General features: G+C 34.3%; 6 protein-coding genes across 11 annotated transcripts; 3 read left to right on the forward strand and 3 right to left on the reverse strand.

The window, feature by feature from the left end:
* The first annotated feature begins 79 nt into the window (after window positions 1-79).
* xmas (RRM_XMAS2 and SAC3_GANP domain-containing protein xmas) lies at window positions 80-6,057 on the forward strand. Its single transcript, XM_012379392.2, has 4 exons — window positions 80-520; window positions 620-4,626; window positions 4,730-5,011; window positions 5,136-6,057. Exons 2-4 carry the CDS (start codon window positions 644-646, stop codon window positions 5,719-5,721), a joined length of 4,851 nt encoding a protein of 1,616 aa, XP_012234815.1. The 5' UTR covers window positions 80-520; window positions 620-643; the 3' UTR covers window positions 5,722-6,057.
* Window positions 6,058-6,189: 132 nt separating this feature from the next.
* On the reverse strand, window positions 6,190-9,849 carry heix (UbiA prenyltransferase domain-containing heix). 3 transcript variants are annotated; one of them, XM_012379393.2, is made up of 2 exons: window positions 9,589-9,849; window positions 6,190-9,041 (listed from the first exon to the last, which is right to left on the reverse strand). In XM_012379393.2, the coding sequence occupies exon 2, from the start codon at window positions 9,024-9,026 to the stop codon at window positions 8,019-8,021; it is 1,008 nt and encodes a 335-aa protein (XP_012234816.1). In that variant the 5' UTR covers window positions 9,027-9,041; window positions 9,589-9,849; the 3' UTR covers window positions 6,190-8,018. The 3 variants fall into 3 exon arrangements, with proteins under 3 accessions (XP_012234816.1, XP_012234817.1, XP_012234818.1); XM_012379394.2 differs by lacking the exon at window positions 9,589-9,849 and adding an exon at window positions 9,489-9,586; XM_012379395.2 differs by lacking the exon at window positions 9,589-9,849 and adding an exon at window positions 9,311-9,449.
* An 86-nt stretch (window positions 9,850-9,935) lies between these two features.
* ntc (nutcracker) lies at window positions 9,936-12,918 on the forward strand. Of its 3 annotated transcripts, none has more exons than XM_012379414.2 (5): window positions 9,936-10,202; window positions 10,681-10,966; window positions 11,041-11,313; window positions 11,397-11,616; window positions 11,804-12,918. In XM_012379414.2, the coding sequence occupies exons 2-5, from the start codon at window positions 10,746-10,748 to the stop codon at window positions 11,858-11,860; spliced, it is 771 nt and encodes a 256-aa protein (XP_012234837.1). In that variant the 5' UTR covers window positions 9,936-10,202; window positions 10,681-10,745; the 3' UTR covers window positions 11,861-12,918. The 3 variants fall into 3 exon arrangements, with proteins under 3 accessions (XP_012234837.1, XP_012234836.1, XP_067206164.1); XM_012379413.2 differs by having other exon boundaries at window positions 9,938-10,202; window positions 10,678-10,966; XM_067350063.1 differs by having other exon boundaries at window positions 9,940-10,202; window positions 10,678-10,966; window positions 12,671-12,918.
* On the forward strand, window positions 12,815-15,287 carry Pus10 (Pseudouridine synthase 10). Of its 2 annotated transcripts, none has more exons than XM_067350042.1 (7): window positions 12,815-12,955; window positions 13,256-13,354; window positions 13,466-13,773; window positions 13,921-14,123; window positions 14,216-14,353; window positions 14,435-14,627; window positions 14,781-15,287. In XM_067350042.1, exons 1-7 carry the CDS (start codon window positions 12,815-12,817, stop codon window positions 15,208-15,210), a joined length of 1,512 nt encoding a protein of 503 aa, XP_067206143.1. In that variant the 3' UTR covers window positions 15,211-15,287. The 2 variants fall into 2 exon arrangements, with proteins under 2 accessions (XP_067206143.1, XP_012234833.1); XM_012379410.2 differs by having other exon boundaries at window positions 14,216-14,341.
* Window positions 14,343-17,601, reverse strand: aurB (aurora B). The gene is made up of 7 exons (XM_012379411.2): window positions 17,399-17,601; window positions 16,705-16,847; window positions 16,293-16,484; window positions 16,077-16,211; window positions 15,845-16,003; window positions 15,527-15,758; window positions 14,343-15,446 (listed from the first exon to the last, which is right to left on the reverse strand). Exons 2-7 carry the CDS (start codon window positions 16,815-16,817, stop codon window positions 15,345-15,347), a joined length of 933 nt encoding a protein of 310 aa, XP_012234834.1. The 5' UTR covers window positions 16,818-16,847; window positions 17,399-17,601; the 3' UTR covers window positions 14,343-15,344.
* A 2,159-nt stretch (window positions 17,602-19,760) lies between these two features.
* On the reverse strand, window positions 19,761-23,132 carry alphaSnap (Alpha-soluble NSF attachment protein). The gene is made up of 5 exons (XM_012379425.2): window positions 22,890-23,132; window positions 22,250-22,446; window positions 21,874-22,139; window positions 21,582-21,755; window positions 19,761-21,511 (listed from the first exon to the last, which is right to left on the reverse strand). Exons 1-5 carry the CDS (start codon window positions 22,979-22,981, stop codon window positions 21,362-21,364), a joined length of 879 nt encoding a protein of 292 aa, XP_012234848.1. The 5' UTR covers window positions 22,982-23,132; the 3' UTR covers window positions 19,761-21,361.
* Between the last annotated feature and the right edge of the window lie 39 nt (window positions 23,133-23,171).

Genomic DNA, 23,171 nt, shown 5'->3' on the forward strand with positions numbered 1-23,171 from the left:
TGACGCGACGCACTCAGTGGGAATTCAGCCTAATCAATCAAAACATCCCATTTTATTGCATCATTTGCCGCGCGAATAAAATGGGATGTTTTGATTGGTTAATTCGTGACGCGACGGATGACACCGCGCGTGACGCGCTCAGTGGGAATTCGGCCTAAATGCACTCCAAAAAAAATTGATCAATTACATGCCTAAATAAATCTAAATTTACGTGATTGGTCGATATTATGCAAGCTTATGTGAATACTCCTTAATTGCGGTATCACATTGTATATTTCTGAACGCAGTTGTGTCGTTTGTTTTTAAATTAAATACGCACACATGTTAGGTTATAACGATTCACATGAGCAGTGGGATTGTTTGGATCGGTATTAGCATCGAATAAAAGGAGGAGAGAAAGAGAAAGATTGATAGATTTATTATTGTTAATCTATATTGATCTACATCGATTACAGTGTACAGGCGAAAAGACATAATCAATTGACGAGAGACAATATATTGACGAGCTTTCGTTCAAGTGGTACGTACAAATGTTATGTGTTTCTTTTATATTTTGTTTGATGCAGTATCTCATATATATATTTCTGTAATTACGTTATAATATTTATTAATTTTGCAGGAATAAAAGTGAATATCTTACAAGATGGATAAAATAGACGCTATGGAACTTGATGCTTCAAAAATAAGCACAGTCTCTAATTCCTTTGTATTCTCTAAACCCAGTGTTATATTTGATTCTTCAAAAGTTATCAATTTTGGCTTGGGATCAGATCATGTCTTTGGTACTCCTTCAAATAAGAAGGATGTTTTTACTTTTGCCACACCTACAATAGTATCAGAAAATGATTCAGATTATGCAAACTCACAAATGAAGAAATTCATCAAACGTAAGTCAAGAACTGTATATAAGCCTACAGTGAATGTATTCGCTAATGCCTTGAAGGATGCAGGAGCGTTTGAACAATTGAAGAAGAATTCCAGGTCACAGCCTACCAAAATCGATATAAACAACTCAATAACATGTTCCAATGTTCCCAAGACCCTGTTGACTAAAACAGCAGCTAAAGAATATTTCACAAAATATGGAAACATTGTGAAAATAACTATACGTCCGCACAAACGTATAATCATTGTAGTTTATACATCAAAGATGGAAGCGAACAATGCATATTACAACATTGGTAACTATATGGGTGAAACATTTCATATAGAATGGACTGGATCGTCAGTGAAGTCGCCGATCAAAAAAAAGAATCTGCAAAAGAATATAGTGGCAAATCTACTTACATCAAACGATGATGAAATTAAAGCTGAATTAGAAGCCATGTCAAATTTGGAATATAATTTACACTCTAGCAAAAAAGTTGAACCATCTGATGCAGCTGCGTTATTTTCGATAAAAACCAAAACGTCGGTAGGAAAAACAGCAATCATACCAAAATTAGAAAAAGTTGTGAAAACTGCTGAAAAAGCAGCAAAAGTTGCTGAGAAGCCTATGAAAGTTGAGAAGCTCGACGTTGAGAGTCAAATAGCTAAACTCTTGCCCACTATTTCTGTAGAGGAGTTACAAAATATAATACATCAAATTGCTCTTACAGCTGAAGACAAGTACAAAGTGCTGGAAGCTAGAGATCGTCTCATGCGGCTGAAGCGAGTAAAACCAGCTTCGCTAGCAACTGCTAAAGTAACCAACGGCACCTGCCCCGATATGTGTCCGGAAAAGGAACGTCTCATGCGCGAGTCACAGAGGCAAGTTGCGTCGTACGAACAGCTGGACGGGAACGAGTACAGAATAAATCATGCGATGGCTGTAAAGCAATATTCGAGATCCTCCGCGGACCAGGAGGAGCCGATGCCCCACGAATTGAGACCAGTAAAGTCCTTGAAGATGACTATGAGCTACTTGCTTCATGAGATAATGGACTTCTGTGAGCAGGAGGGCACAAACCTGGCAGAATGGTATCACTTTCTGTGGGACAGAACGAGAGGAATTAGGAAGGACATTACGCAGCAGGAGCTGTGTTGCGTGGACAGCGTCGAATTGGTCGAGCAGTGTGCCAGATTTCACATAGTATGCTCGGAGAGACTTTGCGCAGAGGATGCATCCGTGTTTGACAAAAAGATCAATTCCGAGAATTTGACCAAGTGTCTACAGACATTGAAGTACATGTATCAAGATTTGAGAGTGAAGGGTATCACCTGCGAAAACGAGCCGGAATTTAGAGCTTATGTTGTCCTGCTAAATTTAAACAACGGTAATTTCCTGTATGACTTGCAGCAGCTGCCGAAATCCGTGCAGAATTCACCGGAGGTTCAGTTTGCGATCAAGGTATACTTCTCGCTGGACTCGAACAACTACTACAAATTCTTTAAACTCGTCCGAGAGACGACTTATTTGAACGCTTGCATCTTGCTGCGGTACTTCAATCAAGTCAGACTGAAGGCTCTCTCGATAATGATAAAGGCATACTGCAGAAGCGTCTCGACGGCCTTTCCGCTGTACGAATTGATAGACATTCTTGGTTTCGAGGACGAGAACGAAGCTAAGTATTTCTGCGAACAAGTGGGACTGAACTTGTCGGATGACGAACTGTATGTTCTTTTGAACCGTCTGAATTTCAGTATGCCTGCGGCGAGCATTCAACAGAACAGGGCTTGCAATTTGATAGAATCCAAGAGGATCATCTTGAACTACGGTATCGGACAGTGTATTGCCGGTAGAAAAATGCCGGAGAAGACTTACAAGAATCACAAGCCGCACAATAGTTTCGATGCACATGGCAATTTGATGCCTGAATCCATCAATGCTGCAGATCAAAGCGGCGATGTCTCGTCTGTGGAACAATACGATCCCTACGAATTCACAGGGAAGGACGCGTCGAAGAAGATACCAAAGTTGACGTCGATCCGGGAAAATCAGAGAATCGTGAAGGATCTCGCGTCAGTTAAAAAGCAGTCATCAAGCAGTGAATCAAATATATTTAAGCCCGTATCATTTTCCGGATCGAATGTCTCGATTGTCTCTAAAACGCTGATCTCCGACTCGGGTACGTTTGTTGAGCAAAAGGTGCAAAGTGCACTTGAGAATAAAGTTCTATCTTCGTCAAGCGCACAGGTGAGAGCGGCTGCCGACAAGCAGTCTGGCGATGAGAATGTGAACAAACAACAGCCTGCGGTTTTTGGCAACATTAATTTTGCCAATCCATTTGCGAGCAATCCTACTGTATTTTCTAAACAGCCGGAAACATCGCATAATGCAGAATCCACCGCACCACCGTTTGCGATGACTGTAACCAAGAGCATCTTCTCTGGGACAAAATCGGCAAATATATTTGTGAAGAATGCGACGCCTGTCTCCTCAACGTTATTCGGTAACACTTGCTTCTCCGCACCGGCCTCCGCGCAAATACAACCGGCAAGTGCAGATATTGCGAATAAAATGACGAGGGAACAGAAAGACGCGATATCGGAGGCTGAGAAAGCGAGACTGAACAAGTTGGAGCACGCGAGGAGAATGCAACAGCTCGACGAGCAGTCGGAGGAGATTTACAACAGCTTGCACGCGGAGGTAACGCGTGAGCTCTGCTCCGCCGTTGCGAGGGAGGACATCGACAGGATCAAAATGTACGATACATTGAGCAAGAGAATCCTCGGCGACATGGTCGACGAAGTCACTCGGGAGATGTGCGATGCAGTGTTGGCCACAGAAATTGAAAATCAACGAAAGTTACAAGCTATGTTACTGAAGATTAAAAACCGAGTGATTCTCAAGTGCTTCAACATTTGGAAGCAGTATGTGTCGAAGAGGAAACATCAGAGGAAAGCGCTGGAGGACACGCCGGTTTGGCTGCAGAGACAATCCGTGGAGGAGTGCGCGCGAATGCTCTACTCCAAGCAGCAGAAGATAGTGGTGCAAAATATGCGTATGAAACCGAGCGAACCAGAAGACGCGACGAGCAATTCAACAAGTCCGGAAAAATCGATTGAAGTTATCGTGTACGCCGGTATCAGGGAGAATCTACGATTGTTGGATATCAATCCCTCGCCCAATATCTTCTGGAAACTCGTTATCTCCTGGCCGGACTTGAGTAACAGAACGATGTTGTGGCATCATAAGAAGACGATGAACCAGTACTTGTATCCAGACAATTTCACGATGGATCCCATCGTGAAGGTCTACCGACCGAACTCGTACGAAATTTTACACGTTTGCATAAGGCACTTTGAGGGTTTGATCAGCGACCGTAACTTGGTCGGCACCGATGCGCTTCTGTTCATCGCCGACGCCGCGGAGGATCATAAGTCTGTCGCTAAGCGCTTAATGAGGGCCGTATTGTCAAGGCACAAGCTGATGCCTATCCCGCTCGCTTTCATCATCTTGAATGACGGAAACTTGGAGAATCAGAATGAGAGCGTCGTCTCAGTTTTGGAGTCTCTTCTGGAATCTGGTTACGTATCGGAGTACACAGTTATGCACGAGAAGAATTTGTCCGCCAAAGTGATTTTAAATTTGACCAAGAGCGCAGTTTTATGGTTGACGATGAACAGATCACCGCCGAATCCGCTGGAAATGGATCATCTGCATAATGTATACGACATTTGTCTGTCGGAAGAGTTATGGCTGAGGTAAGCTACTATTTTTCGCTTCTCGTATAATCCGATTGTATTTCGTAATATTTTACAATTTATACGACACACAATTCGACATTTGTTTTATTGTAATTTCCAGGATATTAGGCGATGCCATGTTCAACAAACAGTTGTCAAGTGCGTTAATAAATCCCAATTTTGTAATTGATTTGCACAACGAGGCTGTAAATCATTTGATGGACATAATCTCCGATCCAGAATCTATGTTGTACACAAGTTTCGCGCCCGAGTTAAAACGGTTTCTCAAAAGTAATCGTACCATGCCGTGCAGTTACGAGTACTTGGACGAGTCGTGGAAGCGAGATGAATACAGAGCAAAGTTGGAGACCGCAATGAACAGTTTCACGTTACCGTCGTGGAAGTAAGTGATCTACGTGTGTGTGTGTGTGTGTGTGTGTATTACTGTAATTAATTAGATTAATATATATCTATATATAAATTCTAATAATATTTATATTTTTAATATTTATCCTGCTTATTTTCAGCGCGCCATGGCCAATAGAAGATATACAAGATCTGCGACGGCATATCATGCATTATTGCAGAAAAGTGCTACCAGACTCGAACTGCAACATCGTATTCTGCGATATCTTAAGCAACTTATTCATGACCTCAGGCAGTTTGCAAGTATCCAGCTTTGTACAGATACTACTACATATTATTAAGGAGAAAGTACGTCTCCTAGACGATCAGACGGTCATTTATAACAGAAATCACGTCAAGCATTTCCGCACGTTACCGTGGTGGTTTAAATCTGACGTATTGACGGAATTCATATCGCATGAATTAAATGCGGACAACAGCGTGTGTATATTAAATGAACCGGCGAGGAAGAGAAAGAAACTCGACGATAGATCCGTAACCGATTTGGATGACGATGCATTGGATGAAGAATTTGATTCGTTAGCGAAATTTTGCGAGGATACCAGGACTCAAGTCATGGAGGTGCATTCGGCATCTCAGGAGATAGAAAACCGTTTGCAAACGCAACAATTGGAGAACACATTATTGGAGGAGAAGTTGAAGAACGCCTTATTCGAAGAAGTAAACTTGATAGAGAAAGGCGCGTGAGTTTCTATTCTCTATTCAACTGTATAATACAAGTTGATGGTATTTTTTTTACTGCATTGTAGACAACATGTATATATCACGTGGCGATTAATTGTGGAGCATTATTTTTCAATTATATACCTCATGTTAATTTTTACATGTATAATACGCGTACATAATTTGAGAAGATACTATTAAACTACGCTATATTTTTATTTAATCATACAAATATTTCTAATCATATATTATGAGAGGATAAGTGTGTTATTTTTAGTTTATTTTTTATAACGTAATCGTTTTATACAATATGTAATCTGTAGAGTTGTATGATTCGGTAAATATATATTTTTAACAAAACATCGCTTTTCCGTGATCTTAAAAGTATTGTCATTTGATATTGTACATTCACATACTCAGTGTTAAATTTTTCGTAGTGAAAACAGAAGAGAGAAAGTAAAATATATTCTGAAAAAAATTAATACGATCAAATATATTAAGAAAATTATTTATTATAAATTAGTCACATGCATAAATATTGCTTTCCCTATATTTATATATCTTTCTTCGATTTAAATTGTACATTTTGGATATGATGATTTTGGCGCACACAGCACATGAAATATTTTATATATTAGTGTGTGTGTGTGTGTGTGTGGAGCGCGCGCACACACACGCGCGCGCCCCAGCAAAGAAAGATATTTAATATGGGATATTATTTCATTTATAACAAGATTATGTATTTGTCAATAAACTAAAGTCAAATGATGCTATAATACAAAGTTTAGTGACATTATATACAGAATATAATACAAATTACAACATATTTGCTTCTTCATAAGAGAACTTGATATAATTTTTACATATATAATCAGTGCCGGATCTACACATAAGCTAGATAAGCTACAGCTTAGGGGCCTCACATTATAAGGAGGCCTCTTTAGTATAGAAAAGATTTAAAAAAATGTATCTTTTGTTAATAAGAGGGGGCCTCCTTAAGATCATAGCTTAGGGGCCACAAAATCGTACATCCGGCCCTGTATATAATCATATAAAATTTTTAATGATTAAATTGATTTCATGACTTTTCTGGTTCGTGAAACTTTTCACTTCACTACTTGTAGATATTTATATTTATTTATATTTTGTCATAATGAAGTTAATTGGGATAGATTCAGGTAGAAGGTGAACTATATATCTTCATTTGGTTTCGCTATATTTTTGATTTATTCCTCTAATTCGAGTTTCTATTTAGAAAATAAATATTACACAACCGTAAGAACCGTAAGATATGCTATACCATCAATGCATAGGTCTGTTGCAGAAAGAAAGAGCTTAATTTATTTAATAAACATAAAATTATAAGTTGGATATAATATGTTGTCATAAAAAAAATTTTACACTACTTGAAAAAATTAACACAGTATAAAACACACACATACGTGCTGCGTCAGATAATTACATGACATTTTGATGCTCATGTGGTGTCGTTCTATAAATGTATAAATTATTATGCATATAAGTTATAATATAAATAGTACGTAAATGTATTTAAATAGCCACAAGATAACTATGCATACTTAATTCGCATAACAAAAAATCAAACATATTTATTGGATATAATACACTAAATGAAATGTATGCCAATTGTATTTATTTTAGAAATTTAATTTTAAATCTTTATAAAAAATTTAACTAGTTTAGGGATTTAAGCGCAATACCGGCGGCTATATTTCTTCATTTTTAAAGCCGTCATAATCGCCATTTTGTATTTATTATGTTATAAAACAGTGTGACGATAATGTGATAAGAAATAATATTCAAGACACAGTCACAGAGATCAGATTTGGTGACAAATATATTCGAAACATATTCGAAACTACATAAATTCATTTGTAATTGAGATAAATGCGATAACATAAGCATTTTAAATAAATAATTTTAATTTTATTTCTTATACCAAATATAATTTGAAAGTAATCGCATAGTTTGCACGGTTCTAGAGGCTCGGATAAAAATACAAAATTTTTCAACTGACAGTTCTGAATACATCGAATTTCGACTTCATGAACGAATATCAACCCTACATCACCCCTTCGAATGAGAAAGATAATCATGAATAAATCTGAATTAACTGTGATTAAAGAAATAAAATTAAAATCAAATATTTTTCAAATTCCTTCCTTGAGCTTGTACAAAAAATTGTACTTTTAATCGCGAATCTGAAATTTTACCAAAAGAAGCATCAGTACATCGGCAGGAGTGATTCAGGATTAATGATTTGCTGAAAGCAAATCCTGAGTGGAAGCTTTATCAATAATTTACGGATAGGGAAGCGAGCCTCTATGCACAAACAGACAAGCGATAACGTACAAAATACCTAGAAGCATATTTAATGTGGCTGTTCGTTTAGGCACATTTTGAATTTTATGCGGATTACGGAATTCTTTCTCTATTTCAAAGGCGGCCGGCAGAGTGATCAGTGGCAGTAAGAACCATGCGGAATATCTCAATGCCAGTACTACAAGAATTATGTATGGTGTAAAGAGTAAAAAAGCATACAAAACATGAGACGCGGTGTGACCTATCAAGATCGCCAGTGTTATGATCCCTGCTCTCTTGTCGCTCTCCATATCTCTCGTGTTGTTGCTATGCAAAATAGCCTCAGTGTTTAACGCGAGCGGTATCGCATAATAAATCGTTCCTAATTCAACGTGACCGGTTTGCGCCATGAACGCGAATAGAACCGAGATCGGACCAAATATAACTAAGATAAGTACATCCCCCAAAGCGATATATTTCAACCCTATACCGCCTGTATATAGAAAAGAAGAGGATAAGCCTCCGAAATATACAAAACCTAGATGCTCCACCTTTGCAGGAGAGACCAATGTCAGCACAGCAAATCCTAAGCAGCCTGCCGCGTATAGAAAAGCCCCCAATGAGACCAGTTCGTCTTTAGACAATAAGTGATCTACTAATATTCTGTCGTCGCTTTTCCGACTGTCGACGCCCTTCACATAGTCAAAATAGGTATTTACTACGTTACCAGCGCCATGTACACAAAGTACTGTAAATACGGTAAGGATCAGAGATATCCAGCTGAAGCTTGCCAGGCCTGTCAGTCGATACGCAAGCGCCGATCCGAGTAGCGTCGGCATCAGCGATGCGCTCAATGACCATGGCCGAACTGCCAGAAAGTATGAAGACAGTTTCATAAGCGGAGAATTCAAGGCTGACGATGTTGTGGAGACTGTGTTATGGACATCATTAGCTATAGAGCTGTCCTCAATTTCCTTAGCTGGGCTTTGAACACCGTTGGACATCATGTTTTGTGTACAATCCTGGAAATAATATCGTTATTTAATTATGGTTGAAGTAAAATCAAAGCTAAAATTAATAATAAACTGCTGACGAGAGAGAGAGAGAGAGAGAGACACACACACAGAGACAAATTCTTTTTACAAGCTTCAAAAAGCTAACAAAACAATCCTGGATTTCATATCATAGATCTTTTGTTATATATGGTTTGAATGGAAAAATTGCGTGTTCAATAATACATTCTTTGCAATTTTCAGAGCTTTACAACTAATCAGAATAGAAAGCAAATTACCAACTGAGTGATTGTTTAATACACGACATTAAAAAATACATTTAATAGACTGCACGTAACGGTACCCGGACTTCACACGTGTACACGTTGTGCTGCTCATACGCTTCCACGTGTAACTCTTGCGGAATCATAAAAAGTACAAAGAGTCAAGAGAAAAAGAGCGCACGATAATACATACGAGCAACAGGATGAAACCAAATATAAAAGTTTACAGAGTAACAAACGGTAGCCTATCCTGCCACTACTGCGTGTTTACGGTGCGCGACAAGGATACTTACTTGAGATTCCTTCGAAGATAGACACAGATGAAGTTAGGTTAAAACGCTTTCCGTGGCAACTCGAAAAACGCTCCTCTCCTCGCGTGTGTACTGATTCATTGTAAAAGAAAAGGAAAACAAGAAAATTAGGAAAAGATGTTAAAAAATGCGGCTAAAACATAAGAGTAGCAGCTTCTCTGATCTAGAAATGCGACAATCTTGTATTTATAGGCGTTATATCAGACGTTACGTATGCTCATCTTATGGTTATTTCATAAAGTTGGTCGACCTGTCGATGCGTTCCAAAACACATCAAGTAAGAAGGCATTTTGACGTATAATTCACTAGATTATTGACCAATAATGTCATGGATACTCTAGTAAATTCGTTTATTCTTGTAATTTTTACTACATGCGTGACATTCCGATGTCCAATAGCATGCTTTTTACATTTGTTACTTTTTTTTACATATCATTCTTAGATATGTAAATTTTTGTATTCTTCGAGGATTATTTCTACATACGACGTCAAAACTGAGGTTTTTACATTTACAAGAGGGAGTTTGCACTCTTGATTCTCATTCTTTGAATTCACGAATGTTTTTTGATACGATAGATTCAAAATACTGCTGTGCGGTAAGTTGTTTTTATTAAAAATTATTTAATGTTTATTCTTACCTTTATATATTTTTAAATATATAACATTTAAAAATTTATTAAGGCTAATGTGTCAAACTTGTTATTCATATCGAAAGTTTTATATATTTGTAACTGATGTGATCACAGACGACCTCTGTTCATCTAGATCAGTCTCAGTTAAATTCTTACAATAAATTAACGCGTTTAGCACAGAAATTGCCCACATTGGAGTACATACAACATAGTTGGCAATTAATCTGTAGAAACAAACGCACGATGTTCAATTCTTTAGTTCAGTAGTCCTTTTATACAAAAGAAAAAGAAACGACTGTGATTATATTGGTACTAATATAAAATATGTTTGGCACTAACAACTAGTCCAGCTTATTAGCTCTAATAAGCTCTCATAAATTTAGAATGTTGAATTAATTAATTCTTAATTTACTTTTTTTTAAAATAATTTCTATTATAGCAGAGGAAAATACCGAACATATATTGAAAAGAAATATTACATGTTGAATCCATTTACACCTGTAAAAAATGGAGATGTTATGTACTGTGGGAAGGATAGTTGATATATCTGAACCAATATTGGCAGAAGACAGCTCATTTTCTAGACTGGCGTTATCATTGACAGCAATCTTAGAACAGTTAGATAAACGAGATGATGCTACAACTCAAGATTATCTCGTTGCTCTGCTGCTTGTTTTATTAGCAGAATCTGGGTTTCGTGTTGCGTCTGTTACTAACAGTTCAATGTGGTAAGGAACTATAGTATTAAAATATAGTATATATATCAGCATTTGGCTTTTGTTAATACACATGTTATTTACAGGGAGCAAAATACAAGAATGGTTCATATACCTGCAGATTGGAAGACATCAGAAAAAAATATACGGTATAAAATAAATCTTGTATTGAACAACTTGCAGAATACTCAATCAGATTTAATTGTGTTTAATTTGGAAGATAAATTGGTAGTCAATTTGTGTTCACGCATAGGAGAGCAACAGATGTATAGTATGATTGTAGATACCTTAAAGTATGTAAACCCACACACAAGTAATTCATGTTTACGATATATGAATCTTAAGGATATATCGCATAGGTATAAAAAAATTTATAATTTTATTTATTTTATCGAACTTATACAAGAAACGTGTGATTTGTCTAACAAAATAAATTTTTCAGATTTAAAGATCAATTGTGTACACCTATACGTTCAAACATATTATCAACTTTAAATTTGAGTAATCCTAGTTTTCTGGGCCTGCCATTAGAATTACAAATTGAAATTGCATCTATGCTGGATACTTGGGAAATATGCCGTTTGGCACGATGTTCAAGGACCCTTTTTGATATTTGTTTAGATCCGATGTTGAACCTAAAGCTGAATAAAAAAAAACCGAAGGTATGTCAAAGGAATACTTCAAACTATTTCTAAATATTCCTAATGTGTGTGCGTTTGTTTAGAAACTCATACACATATTTGTGTAAAACATTGAGTGCATAGCGAAAGGACAATTTTTCTTTAAATTTGGATCAAGAAAGTTTTATCTCTATTGCTTTTGCAATTTATATAATTTTAATATCGACAGGTGGATAAACTAAATGAGAATCTTTATCGTATGTACAAGCGTCTTAAACGAGAATGAAACACTTACAGCTAATTTGGACAATAAATTGTGAGATTATTCTGAAAGTTTTATCAAAATGCTCTATACAGTATATGCCATGTATGAGCACATTTATGATTAACAGGAATGTTATTTTTTCTATTGTTTTGATAGTAAAAGTTAATTTAATGAATTATTTCTATTATGATTATGTTTGAAACTGCCAAATATTTACGGTCTAGGAATTTGTGCAATATTCTTTTTTTTTTTAATTTTTTTTTTTCTTCAAAATTTTATTTTTTCCATTTTAATAGTATTTTTGAACTTTTTTTATTTGGCAATATCAATCTATTAAATGCAAAATTATGAAATAAAGATGCAATTATAATATTTTGTAATATAACAATTAAATTTTTAGCTATATTATAATTTATTGCAATTATTTTTTAAAAAGTCTTATTACCTATATTCTTAATCAGTTATTTTGCAATCTCAATTTTTTCTTTTGCACTATTAATTACATCAAAAACAGTAATTTTCACTTCAGGAAGATAAATCTAATTGTTAAGTATAGAAATATACATTTCAATTATGGTCAAGTACATGGAGAAGAAATAATGGCAAGGACGTAGCGTTTTTTATGTACCATAGAGTTGTAACGTCAGTTGGAGGGGGAGCAGGCATAACCGGCATAACTGAGAGCACGCCATATTTAAACCTGCGCTTGTATTTGCATATTGTTGATTATTCGATATTAGCGACTTTCCAAAAGCGCCGTAACACATCTGTCACTCAATGCTTGCACAACAATTGTTTTCTGAATGTAATGAATCTGTTATCATTTTACAGGCACTCGGGCTTTGAAATCGTGATGAGTACAGTGAGTATATAGAGTAACACAAGTTAAGTGTTGAGGTTATACGGCTTTGGAAAATAGTGTTTTAAATTTAATCATCAATCATAACTTGAAAAACAAGTGATTTTGATACCGCAATGAATACTATTTCGATGGAGGAAGAGAAGAAGATCTTCAACTTTTTAAAATCACAAGGTTGCTGCTTGAGATGTTGCTTGCGTTTTATTGGATATCGTATGTCAGACTGTTATAGCAATCCCCTGGAATTTGCGGCACGAGTAAGTTTATTGTCCAAAATAAAAAAAAAAAAAATAAATAAAAAAGATAACATTAATATCTACGTTAATAATAATTTTAATAAGAATATTTTAATTAAACATATAATATGAATATATATTGTCATTATGTATAATCATAGGTAATGTCATTTAGATCATTTAGATTTAAAATAAACATGTTTTGCAAAAGCTTTAGTGTTTTAGTTATATGAATTGTGAAAAAGTAATTTTATTTTGTATTACTTAATAAAGATTTGTAGTTTTTATACATTTTTATACATTTTTATACATTTATTATAGATGAATTACATCGATGATAAAGATGATTCTTCCAAAACACCTTGCATTGCATGTTTAGGAATCCTTCAGGATAAAACACAGGAAAACGTAATTACAAAAGTATGTGAAATATTAATAATACATATATATTTCTATACGTGTTTTATTTAATCTTGCATTCTTCAGATCTAATGCAATAAAAGTTATTAGTCTAATGTTCTCCAATTGTAGGTAGTAGAAGAAGTAAAGAAAAAAGATTACGACTGTGCAACTTTTATTTGTGCACTGACTGTTCCTGTGTCAATTAAACTTCGAGAACACATACTGTATGCTTATGTGTCCAAAGAGACGGGTACACATGAATCTATTACAAGTGCTCTTAGAACAAAACTACAAAATGTCAAAGATACTTGGAAATCGTTTATGATTTCAAAACTTGAACAAGCCATGGAAAAACATGCAGATTTGTCAACACCGTCACCTTTTCTCATTGAGATATTTTTATCATATGGTGATGATGAGATAATATTTCAAGAACTGTATGTATTTCTTAAAAATTTATATTGCTTGAAACAAAATCAGTATAATTGTTAATCATAATTAAAAAAATATTTCTTAAATAAGAGAAAATTTCTCTCTCTCTCTCTCTCTCTCTCTCTCTGTGATAAGCACATTGAAATTTTCAGAATAAACAAACACAAAGGAAGCAATAAGCAAACAAAAAGAAAATGCAATGATAATATATTTAGTAGAAAAAATTTAGAAACTTTGCTAAGTGAGATAACAGATGAACAATTTATAGACTATTTTAAAATCTCACAAATCATATCGAAAACATTTGTTCACGTGAATGACGTTCTATGTTCTCATAGCAGTATTTTTATAGGAGGTAATGATGCAACTTGATTGACTCGAGTAATTATTTACAAGCATTTACATTATTACAGCGACACAAGATTTCTTATACTTAAAAATTTTCAGGACGTTATAACAAATTCTCGAGAGAACTCAGTCAGACCCCATGGTTCATAAATGGCGAAAAAAAAGTGGAAACATCAGTGCAGGATTTGCTATGCAATTCTATTGCAGAAACTGTGAAAGCGGAATGTACATTTTACTGTGTTTATTCGCTCTACATACATATTTCATTACATGTACGCGTCTATTTTAACATTCAGTGAAATTTTTATATTTGTACAGCAATAAAATTCTTATCATCGGGACGAGAAGACGTCGATGTCAGAAATGTATACAGCGGCCGACCATTCGCAGTTGAATTGCTGAATCCACGCATGACGAATATCACGAGCGATCTTTTGACGCACTTAGCTGCTAGCATCAATCAATCAACTAAACAAGTACAAATAACATCAGGTTTAAAAGTTCTTTCGAGGTATGTTTTCGAAGGACAGTCAGAAGAATTAACAAATTAGAATTTATAATTAATTTATTTACGCATAAAATTGTTGAATAAATAATTAGTATTAAAAACATTCAGAATTAAGGAAATTAATTGAATGTACATACATTGAATGTATATTTTCAGGCTCGATTTGAAGAAACTCAAAGAAGGTGAGAACGCTAAAACCAAGTTTTATCGAGCATTATGCGTTTGTGAAGGCGTAAACGGCAGTTTGCCGCAACTAGAAAATCTCAATAAATTGAAAAACATCAAAATCGTACAGAGAACACCAGTGAGAGTGTTGCACAGACGGCCATTGAGCCCGCGAACGCGTGTTATTTACGAGATGCGTGCGCGCTGGGCGAAACCGCATGAACTAAAGAAGTTGCATACCGCCGCCGAAAGTGTCGACGTGTTTTTCGTTCTCGATGTCAAGACGCAAGCGGGTACATACGTGAAGGAATTTGTGCACGGTGATTTTGGCAGGACCAAGCCGAGTTTGTCCGATTTTCTTAACGTTGATGTGGATATCATCGCATTGGATGTTACGGGCATCAACTTGAAATGGCCCTAATGCAGTTCGTATTTTCGATATAAATTTGTATTTAACTATAGAACTATATCTAATAAAATCGTCAAACGTAAAAGCTATCCTATCGTACAATCAAGAGAAACAACATTCCAATCAAGCAATTAAAAGGAATAAGTTTAAGCTTTTGGTTTTTTAGGCGAATCTTTGTGCTCCAAAATCCAGGGATGTTTTTTAACTTCCATCATGGAGATCCGTTCCGTGCTCTTTTTTTTTATTAACTGCAGAGAACAATTTTATAAATTAAGTATTTTTTTTTTTACACGCATTTTAATATAAAAATATGAAATACAATTGTCACCTTGGATATAAGATCTTTGGCTCCAGGCTTAATGTGTTCGGGCCATTGTATATTTAAAGATTTTATTTTCGTGTATGTTTCTTGCGTGGAGTTACTCAGAAACGGTGGTTGACCCGTGAGAAACTCGTAACAGAGTATCCCTAAGCACCAATGATCGACATAAATGTCATAAGTTTGTCCCAGCACCATTTCTGGTGGTAGATAATCTAAAGTTCCACAAAGTGTGTTCCGTCTGAAAAAAATTAATTTTAATATTTAGTTTTTTCATACAAAATACTAGCCTTACTAAATTAACAAAAGCATGGATTTTGTGCTTACTTAGAAGATGGCGCGTGCACAGACCAGCCAAAATCTGCAAGCTTTATATCTCCATCATATGTAAGTAATAAATTCTCAGGTTTTATGTCTCTGTGGATGACATCATTCTTGTGACAATATTCCAAAGCGTCGGCTACTTGGTAAGTATATTTAGCAGATCTGGCAAAGTAATCAAAGTGTGAGTAGTGTGTGAAATACATACAATAATGGAAACAAGATTATAAATACATACAAGTGTTCGCTAAATCTCTCATTTGGCTGACGTTTTAATTCTTTGTACAATTCACCTTTTGCAGCAAACTCTAATACTAAATAAATTCTCTTCTTATCGTGAAAGTATGTCAATAATTGAAGAATATGTGGATGCCTATAAAAAAAATGTAAATAGGTGGACATTTGAATTTGAAAGAGATGTTGGGCATAATTTGTATATATATGATGCACATACTTCAAATGTGTTTGTATTTCAATTTCTCGCATTACTTGCTTCTCCACACGTCCTTTCACTAATTCAACTTTATATAATGTCTTTAAGGCAACCATATAGTGGGTAGTTTTCTCCCTAGCTAAATATACACGGCCAAATTTTCCTCTTCCTAGAGGCGCTCCGATTTCGAAGTCATCTAAGCTCCATTGATGACTATTTAATAATATGAATTAAATCATTTTAGAACGCTTGAACTTCATAAAGCATAATATGTTTCGAATCTTATATCCTTAAAATCTTAGATAAACTGCAAATTTGACAATATACGAATGAAATAATACTTAATATTAATTTGTGAACAATTATACAATGTTTCTTATTTAATGCTGGTCATATATAGTTGTGACATTTAGTGCACAATATATTCACGTACTTTTTGCCTCTGTTATTAATATGGTCCACCATTTCATTCATTGTTTCTTGAATAGCTTCTGTGTACTCAGACAAAGTTGATGGCATTTTGAAATCCTGCCCATTGGTCATCATCAAATAGTATATTACACAATATTAATGTTGCTGAAAAAAACGTGATACGAATCAAAAACATGTACTTATCTTGAATCGATTATTATAGAAAATATCTATACTATTGGATATAATATGTTAACAAAATTATTCCTATAGTGTACTGACATTGTGTGTATATTATAAATTTATAAAAAGAAAGATTTTGTATAAATAATAATAATAATAAATAAGTCACTTATAATAACAAAATTAATAAATTCGTTTTGCTTGTCATTTATTTCGCAAATTTACATAAAAAATTAAAGTTTGAATAAAATTAAATTAAAACGTGAAGAAGCCAACGCCGGTTCTTCGTGTGAAAAGAACATGTATCGATATTACAAAACAAACATTTGACATTGAGAAAGGCCTGAAACGTTCTTTTCGCACGAAAAACCGGTATTGGCTCCTTTCGCTTCACTTAATTTGATTTTTAATTATTTAAGCCTGTATATATAATATGCAAATTTATAATAAATAAAATTAATTTTCCACAATTTGTTAGCACTCATTATCATCCAAGGTTCACTGAGAATTTTCTCATAATATTATTTATTTACCTTTAGTAAATATAAAAATATCAATGCAGTCTTAAAATGTGTTAGAAAATGTTAAGAAAAAGTTGTTTCAAAACTTCTCACAGACAAGTATCACAAGTATAACTTCCTTAGACTTCTCGAAAAAAATAACTGCCTTCTTCGCTTCCACAGATAACTGACATCTCACTAACTGATATTTCCCTCGCATTTAAATCTTTAAATTTTAGGTTATTAACAAGCGACATCTGTGAAGGTTAAAGGCCGAAGCACAGCTTTTATATAAACCATAACGCATAAGGAAAACAACCAATCAGAGTTCTTTATTTTCATCCCCACTTCTTATTCTGCGGATCTCTGATCGGTTGATTCCCTTATGCATTATGGCTTATATAAAAGTCTGTGCTCCGGCCTTAAGCCAGCATCAGACTATGGGCGGTATTCATAGTCCGTTCTTATATTCAAAATCGTCTTAAGCACGGACTTATATTCGCTCTCTTCGTCACACATAGATTGTGTCTGACAAAGAGAGCGAATATAAGTTTGTACTTAAGACGATTTTGAATATAAGAACGGACTATGAATACCGGCCTATGTAACTCAAAGCTCAGAATTATTTCATTTTTTCGGCCGATTCTCGTGGTATACGCTTTCTTTCCTTTCTCTACCGCGCGCGCGGCAGCCGCTAGCGGGCCGCTAGGGTTAGCGCCGCCGATCGTTAGGAGCGGCGCTATCCGATTAATGTTAAAAAAATTTATTAAAAAAATTTTTTTCCTCAATAGCAATAGTACCTCATGGGTGACGTGGAAATCTATTAAAATATTTTCACATAATAAATTTAAAAATAAAAAAAATATTTTTAATAAATTTTTTTAACTTTTATGTCCAGTTCCACCAACGTAGATTAACTTTAATCCCGATTCAACTTACTCTTTACCTTTTTCTAATTTTTAGAACTAGAAAAAGATGAAGAATAAGTTGAACCGAGATTAAAGTTAATCCACGTTGGTGGAACTGAGCATTAATGATCAAGGGAGAAGAACCTAACATTTATCGAATAGCGCCGCTCCTAACGCTCGGCAGCGCTGGTGGCTGCCGCACGCGCGGTAAGGAGAGGAAAGGAGACGTATACCATAAGAATCGGCCGAAAAGATGAAATAATTCCGAGCCCTGATGTAACTTATTGCAGCAATTTACAAGCGATCTAGTAAATTACTAAAAATGCACCATATAGCACACCGCATTTTTAGTAATTTACTAGATTGCTTGCTGTAACAAGTTGCATAGTCTGATGCAGGCTTTAAGGCCTATCCAGACAAACTTGCATAGTCGCATAAACATATACATAAGGAAAGTAATTGATCCATAAGCAAATGCATAAGGAAATTGACCAATCAATTTCCTTATGCATATGTTTACGCGATTATGCAAGTTTGTCTGGATAGGTCCATAATAATAACAGATACGTACCATCTGATCAATTGTTTTTAAGTAATCCAATCTGATTGGTTGATTTAAGAGCAACTACCAATTAAAATCAATTCTTTTTCTTAACAAAGCAGTGTGTCCATCATGCTTAATTTTTATTATTTACTCTCATGTTACATATTTGCACAATAAGAAGTGAGTATTAATAATAAAATAATTCATGGACATTATATTTATATATTAAATTTTTTAAAAATAAAAATTTGTCTAAATAAAAAACTAAATTACATTTATAACATATTTATATGAAAATAGCTACTATTTATGTTCGAAATAATACACATTTGATTATTTTAGCATGTTTAGATATTAAATTTGGTTATTTTAACATTTATAGAGATTATATAAATAATTTTTGCATAGATGTGTGTGTATATATATAATATATATTTTTTAAAATAAATTTCTACATAATTCTTTAGACGTATATTTATTACGACAGATTTAATCGGTATATATATTTATTTTTATTTCTCAGTGAAATACATAATAAATACTAGTGTTAGGAGTGGTTCTATCTATTTAAATATTATAATTAAAACTTAACTTCTTAATACTTATTTATCTGTAATATAATTACATACAAACAAGAGAGTTAAAAATATATACAAGCAAATAAATTTTTACATAAAGAATGCACAGATTTCTTGTAACTATATTTGTATATATAATATGCAAATTGAATGCATACTCTGTGTGTCGCAACAACACCTTTTGTATAATTGTAGAATTAATAGATCACAAAAATTAATATATGCAAATATACAAATGTGTAAATGCGAAACAGAAAAGACAAATATTTTATAGTATATTAAAATACATAATGTGAGTGACGTTAATAAATTCCATGTTGATGATTTGTTGTGTGTAATAATGAATGTGTACGTGTTGTATTTGGAAAAAAAAAAAAAAAAAAAAAAACACATATATATATATATATATATATATAAAGAAAGATATTTCATACATTTGTAGATTGAATTAATTCATTGTTATTCTAATAGCATGAGACTTTAAATAATCAGTAGTGCCTTTTTAAGGAATATAAGATATGTATGGAAGCGTATGATTATTGATTATACAGGATATAACGAGGTAAACGTCGATGCACATAATGGTCATTGACCTGTTATTTACAAGCATGCTTGTTCTACACAAATTGCATAAATTGCACGCGATGAAGCAATTACATTGACATCGTTAAACCCTGTGTAAACGATACACGACGTTAGGTGAAATATGTAAATTTCGAATGTAAAATGAGTTAGTGACCATAAACTATACAAAGTAGATTACCGTCGGCAATATAACAATGTGTGTAATGGATACATTATGAAACATTGTAATTAAAACATTGCTTATTACATAGGTTTTTATATTAGAACTATACAAAGATTTCATATACCGTTTAGCTTCCATCTCGCTTCTTTCAGAAAACAATGTACACTATGTGTGGAGTTCGAAGTTTTTATTATCTGTGTGTCCCTTTTTCTCAATAAGTATACATATACTTACGCTAGTGCATGTTTCATTATTCACGTGCATGCAAATAGTTCGTTCTACTCCTAATTAACAGCAGAATTTTATTGTATATCCTTGAAATGTTTATCGTATCACTGTACGACACTCTCATATAAAATGCCAAGACTCTATATGCGATCATCGTTAAAACAATTTCGAGTATTTCGCTAAATTATAAATCTGTAGTGTATCTCGCAACTATGATAATAATATATTTGAAAGTTTCATATTACATTAATATTAATACCAAATAAAATTAGATAAAATCAAATAAAGTCAAATGATTTTTAGATTATGGCGTGTCGCAGAGGTATGGTTGTACCTTGCATGAATTACAATTGATGTACTGTAAAAAAATGATAAAAATAAGCGATATAACATAGAAAGAATGTAGAAAAATTTATATCCAAATCTATACTCAATCATCATGGATTATTCCAACTATAAATGCACTTTGCGATGTTCCCTATTTACTATTTTCTTTTTTTTTATAATTTCTCGGCAAGAGTACACTTAATTTATAGACAGTATTAGTTTGAAGGAAAATAAAATATATAAATAAAGTATATAAGATAATAGAAATAAGAATGTATATCTTAGGCTATTATTTTACAACAAAAACAATAACATTCGATATAATACTCCCCAATATATCTGTCAATAAGGCTTTAAATTTCAGCGATGCAAGCATAACTATAAGGATTACGATGTTCAAAATAATTAACAATCGTTTTTACATTCTTACAGACTATGATTCTCCACAATTTCGTGGACACTTAACGATTTAAAATGATGTACAAATAAATAATGAGAATTAGCGCGAACACGAGGGAGTAATGTATACATGAGCAATTATATCTGGGTATATATAAATGAAATTATTTTATAGCTTCCGTGCAGGGAGCGACCCAAAATCGAATATATGTGAAGTTGAAATAATATCGTTGCCGGAAAATAACACAGATAAAGAACAACTGATCAGCGTAAATCCGGATTATCGTTAATTTGCTTTTTTATACGTAATAATACTGTTGTATACCATTGATCCAATCTTGAAATTGAATCATATTCCTTCACCGCTTCTGTGTAACCTTCAAGGTTCTGATCCTCCAAGTGTTCTATCAGCGTCTACAGATGTATAACAAATAATCAAATAATACTGCAGAATTAAGCAAGAAATTAAACTACAAAAACGTACCTTTATCAGTTTAAATTCTCTAGAATCTTGGAAAGCCGGATACTGTTCCTGATAACGCTCAATCGCGTGTTGGGCATTTAATGAATCCACACACAAGTGGCATAATGCAGCGCGAAAAAAGTATTCCTTAGCACTGTATTTTAGTAAAGAACTTTCTAATGATGCGGATGCAACCTGTATAAAATAAATAAAGTCCAAACAACTGAATTAAAAGTGACCAAGTTTACATCATCAATTTCATGAGTATTGCCAAATCTTTTCATAATTCATTATAAATAACTTAAATTCTTACCTGCTCATAGATTTGAATGGCTTTATCATAATTCTCAAGTTGTGCAGCATATTGTGCAACTTTCAGTAGACACTTGTTCGCCGAAGAATTACTTTCCTCACCACGGAAATAATCCGCAGCTTGCTCATAATGATGCACCGCACGTTCTAAATCGACTGCTTCACTTTCATAGATCTCAGCTATACTTTGGTGATGCTTTGCTGCCATTGTAAAACGACCCATGTCAGTATAAATCTCGATAGCTTTTAACAAGCAACTGATTGCCTCTGTAAAGATAAAAACAAGAAACACATTAGGTTTATTCTATTATTTCATTATAGTCGTAGAATGCATTCAACATTTTAATTAAAATTATTTTCATAGATCATTGTTATACCATTTGTATCGGATTTTTTGAAGCAATTGGCAGCATCTACATAATTATTAGCTGCGTCATGACGACTACCCGCCTTTGCGTGTAAATCTGCCGCATCGTAAAACGCCTTGCCCGCTGAACTCCACTTCTTTGCCATCTTGAACATGTTCGCCGCTCGTTGATAACATTCTACCGCCTCTTCGACTTTCGATGAGCTTCTGCAAAGTTAATTATTAATTTGCTAATCTAACTGAGATAACGATATTAATGAAACGCAGAATTTATCATCCTCTGATAACATACAATATTAGTCACAGTCTGTGCAAAATCAATCAAGATGTATAATTATATTACGTGAGTAGTCGGAATTTTCTACAAAATACTGCAATTTTATGCAGATAATTCCAATTATGCGTATCGAACTACAAATGTGGCATATTGTCACATTTCTATACATGGTATACACATAATTAAAAGCGATTCACGCTACATCACACGACAGAAACTAAAATTATAATACGAGCGAATGATCATTGAAGCATCAAATTTCTCACGATATGCGATGGAATCGACGCGATTTGGTGACGCAGGATCAAGAGAAGCGTGATTTCGTAAATCATTCTCGATTGGGCGAGTTCAAGTGATAAATCGATCAGCTTACCCGAACAGTGCGCCGAAAAAGCCCTTCGACGACGACAGTTTTCTCTCGGCCTCAGCCACCAGTTGCAACGCTTTCTGCTCGTTATCGGCCATGACGACGTTGTCCGATTGTTTTCTTCTCGCGGAATTTTTCAGGCGTCCTGACTCATAAACTGCACTCAATAGATTTTACCCCCCTATCCCTCGCAACGTTCGCCAAAAGCACGGAAAACGCGACAATTAGGAGTGCATTGAATGTCATCGCTGTCAGAACTGCCAACTTGCTTACGAAAACACCGAGCGA

This window comes from Linepithema humile, chromosome 2, assembly GCF_040581485.1.
Source record: "Linepithema humile isolate Giens D197 chromosome 2, Lhum_UNIL_v1.0, whole genome shotgun sequence".
NCBI classification, from domain to species: Eukaryota; Metazoa; Arthropoda; class Insecta; order Hymenoptera; family Formicidae; genus Linepithema; species Linepithema humile.

What these genes read in the sequence shown, in the direction of transcription:
- xmas (XM_012379392.2), top strand. Translation starts at nt 644, where the DNA reads ATGGATAAAATAGACGCTATGGAACTTGATGCTTCAAAAATAAGCACA. An exon ending in TCGGAAGAGTTATGGCTGAG is followed by an intron (nt 4,627 to 4,729) that starts GTAAGCTACTAT and finishes TGTAATTTCCAG; the next exon opens with GATATTAGGCGATGCCATGT. An exon ending in TTCACGTTACCGTCGTGGAA is followed by an intron (nt 5,012 to 5,135) that starts GTAAGTGATCTA and finishes GCTTATTTTCAG; the next exon opens with CGCGCCATGGCCAATAGAAG.
- heix (XM_012379393.2), bottom strand. Translation starts at nt 9,026, where the DNA reads ATGATGTCCAACGGTGTTCAAAGCCCAGCTAAGGAAATTGAGGACAGC.
- ntc (XM_012379414.2), top strand. Translation starts at nt 10,746, where the DNA reads ATGGAGATGTTATGTACTGTGGGAAGGATAGTTGATATATCTGAACCA. An exon ending in CTTAAGGATATATCGCATAG is followed by an intron (nt 11,314 to 11,396) that starts GTATAAAAAAAT and finishes TAAATTTTTCAG; the next exon opens with ATTTAAAGATCAATTGTGTA. An exon ending in TGAATAAAAAAAAACCGAAG is followed by an intron (nt 11,617 to 11,803) that starts GTATGTCAAAGG and finishes TAATATCGACAG; the next exon opens with GTGGATAAACTAAATGAGAA.
- Pus10 (XM_067350042.1), top strand. Translation starts at nt 12,815, where the DNA reads ATGAATACTATTTCGATGGAGGAAGAGAAGAAGATCTTCAACTTTTTA. An exon ending in CCCTGGAATTTGCGGCACGA is followed by an intron (nt 12,956 to 13,255) that starts GTAAGTTTATTG and finishes CATTTATTATAG; the next exon opens with ATGAATTACATCGATGATAA. An exon ending in GAGATAATATTTCAAGAACT is followed by an intron (nt 13,774 to 13,920) that starts GTATGTATTTCT and finishes TGAAATTTTCAG; the next exon opens with AATAAACAAACACAAAGGAA.
- aurB (XM_012379411.2), bottom strand. Translation starts at nt 16,817, where the DNA reads ATGATGACCAATGGGCAGGATTTCAAAATGCCATCAACTTTGTCTGAG. An exon ending in ATTAATAACAGAGGCAAAAA is followed by an intron (nt 16,485 to 16,704) that starts GTACGTGAATAT and finishes ATTATTAAATAG; the next exon opens with TCATCAATGGAGCTTAGATG. An exon ending in CCAAAGATCTTATATCCAAG is followed by an intron (nt 15,447 to 15,526) that starts GTGACAATTGTA and finishes TGTTCTCTGCAG; the next exon opens with TTAATAAAAAAAAAGAGCAC.
- alphaSnap (XM_012379425.2), bottom strand. Translation starts at nt 22,981, where the DNA reads ATGGCCGATAACGAGCAGAAAGCGTTGCAACTGGTGGCTGAGGCCGAG. An exon ending in CAAAAAATCCGATACAAATG is followed by an intron (nt 22,140 to 22,249) that starts GTATAACAATGA and finishes TTATCTTTACAG; the next exon opens with AGGCAATCAGTTGCTTGTTA. An exon ending in GAGAATTTAAACTGATAAAG is followed by an intron (nt 21,512 to 21,581) that starts GTACGTTTTTGT and finishes ATACATCTGTAG; the next exon opens with ACGCTGATAGAACACTTGGA.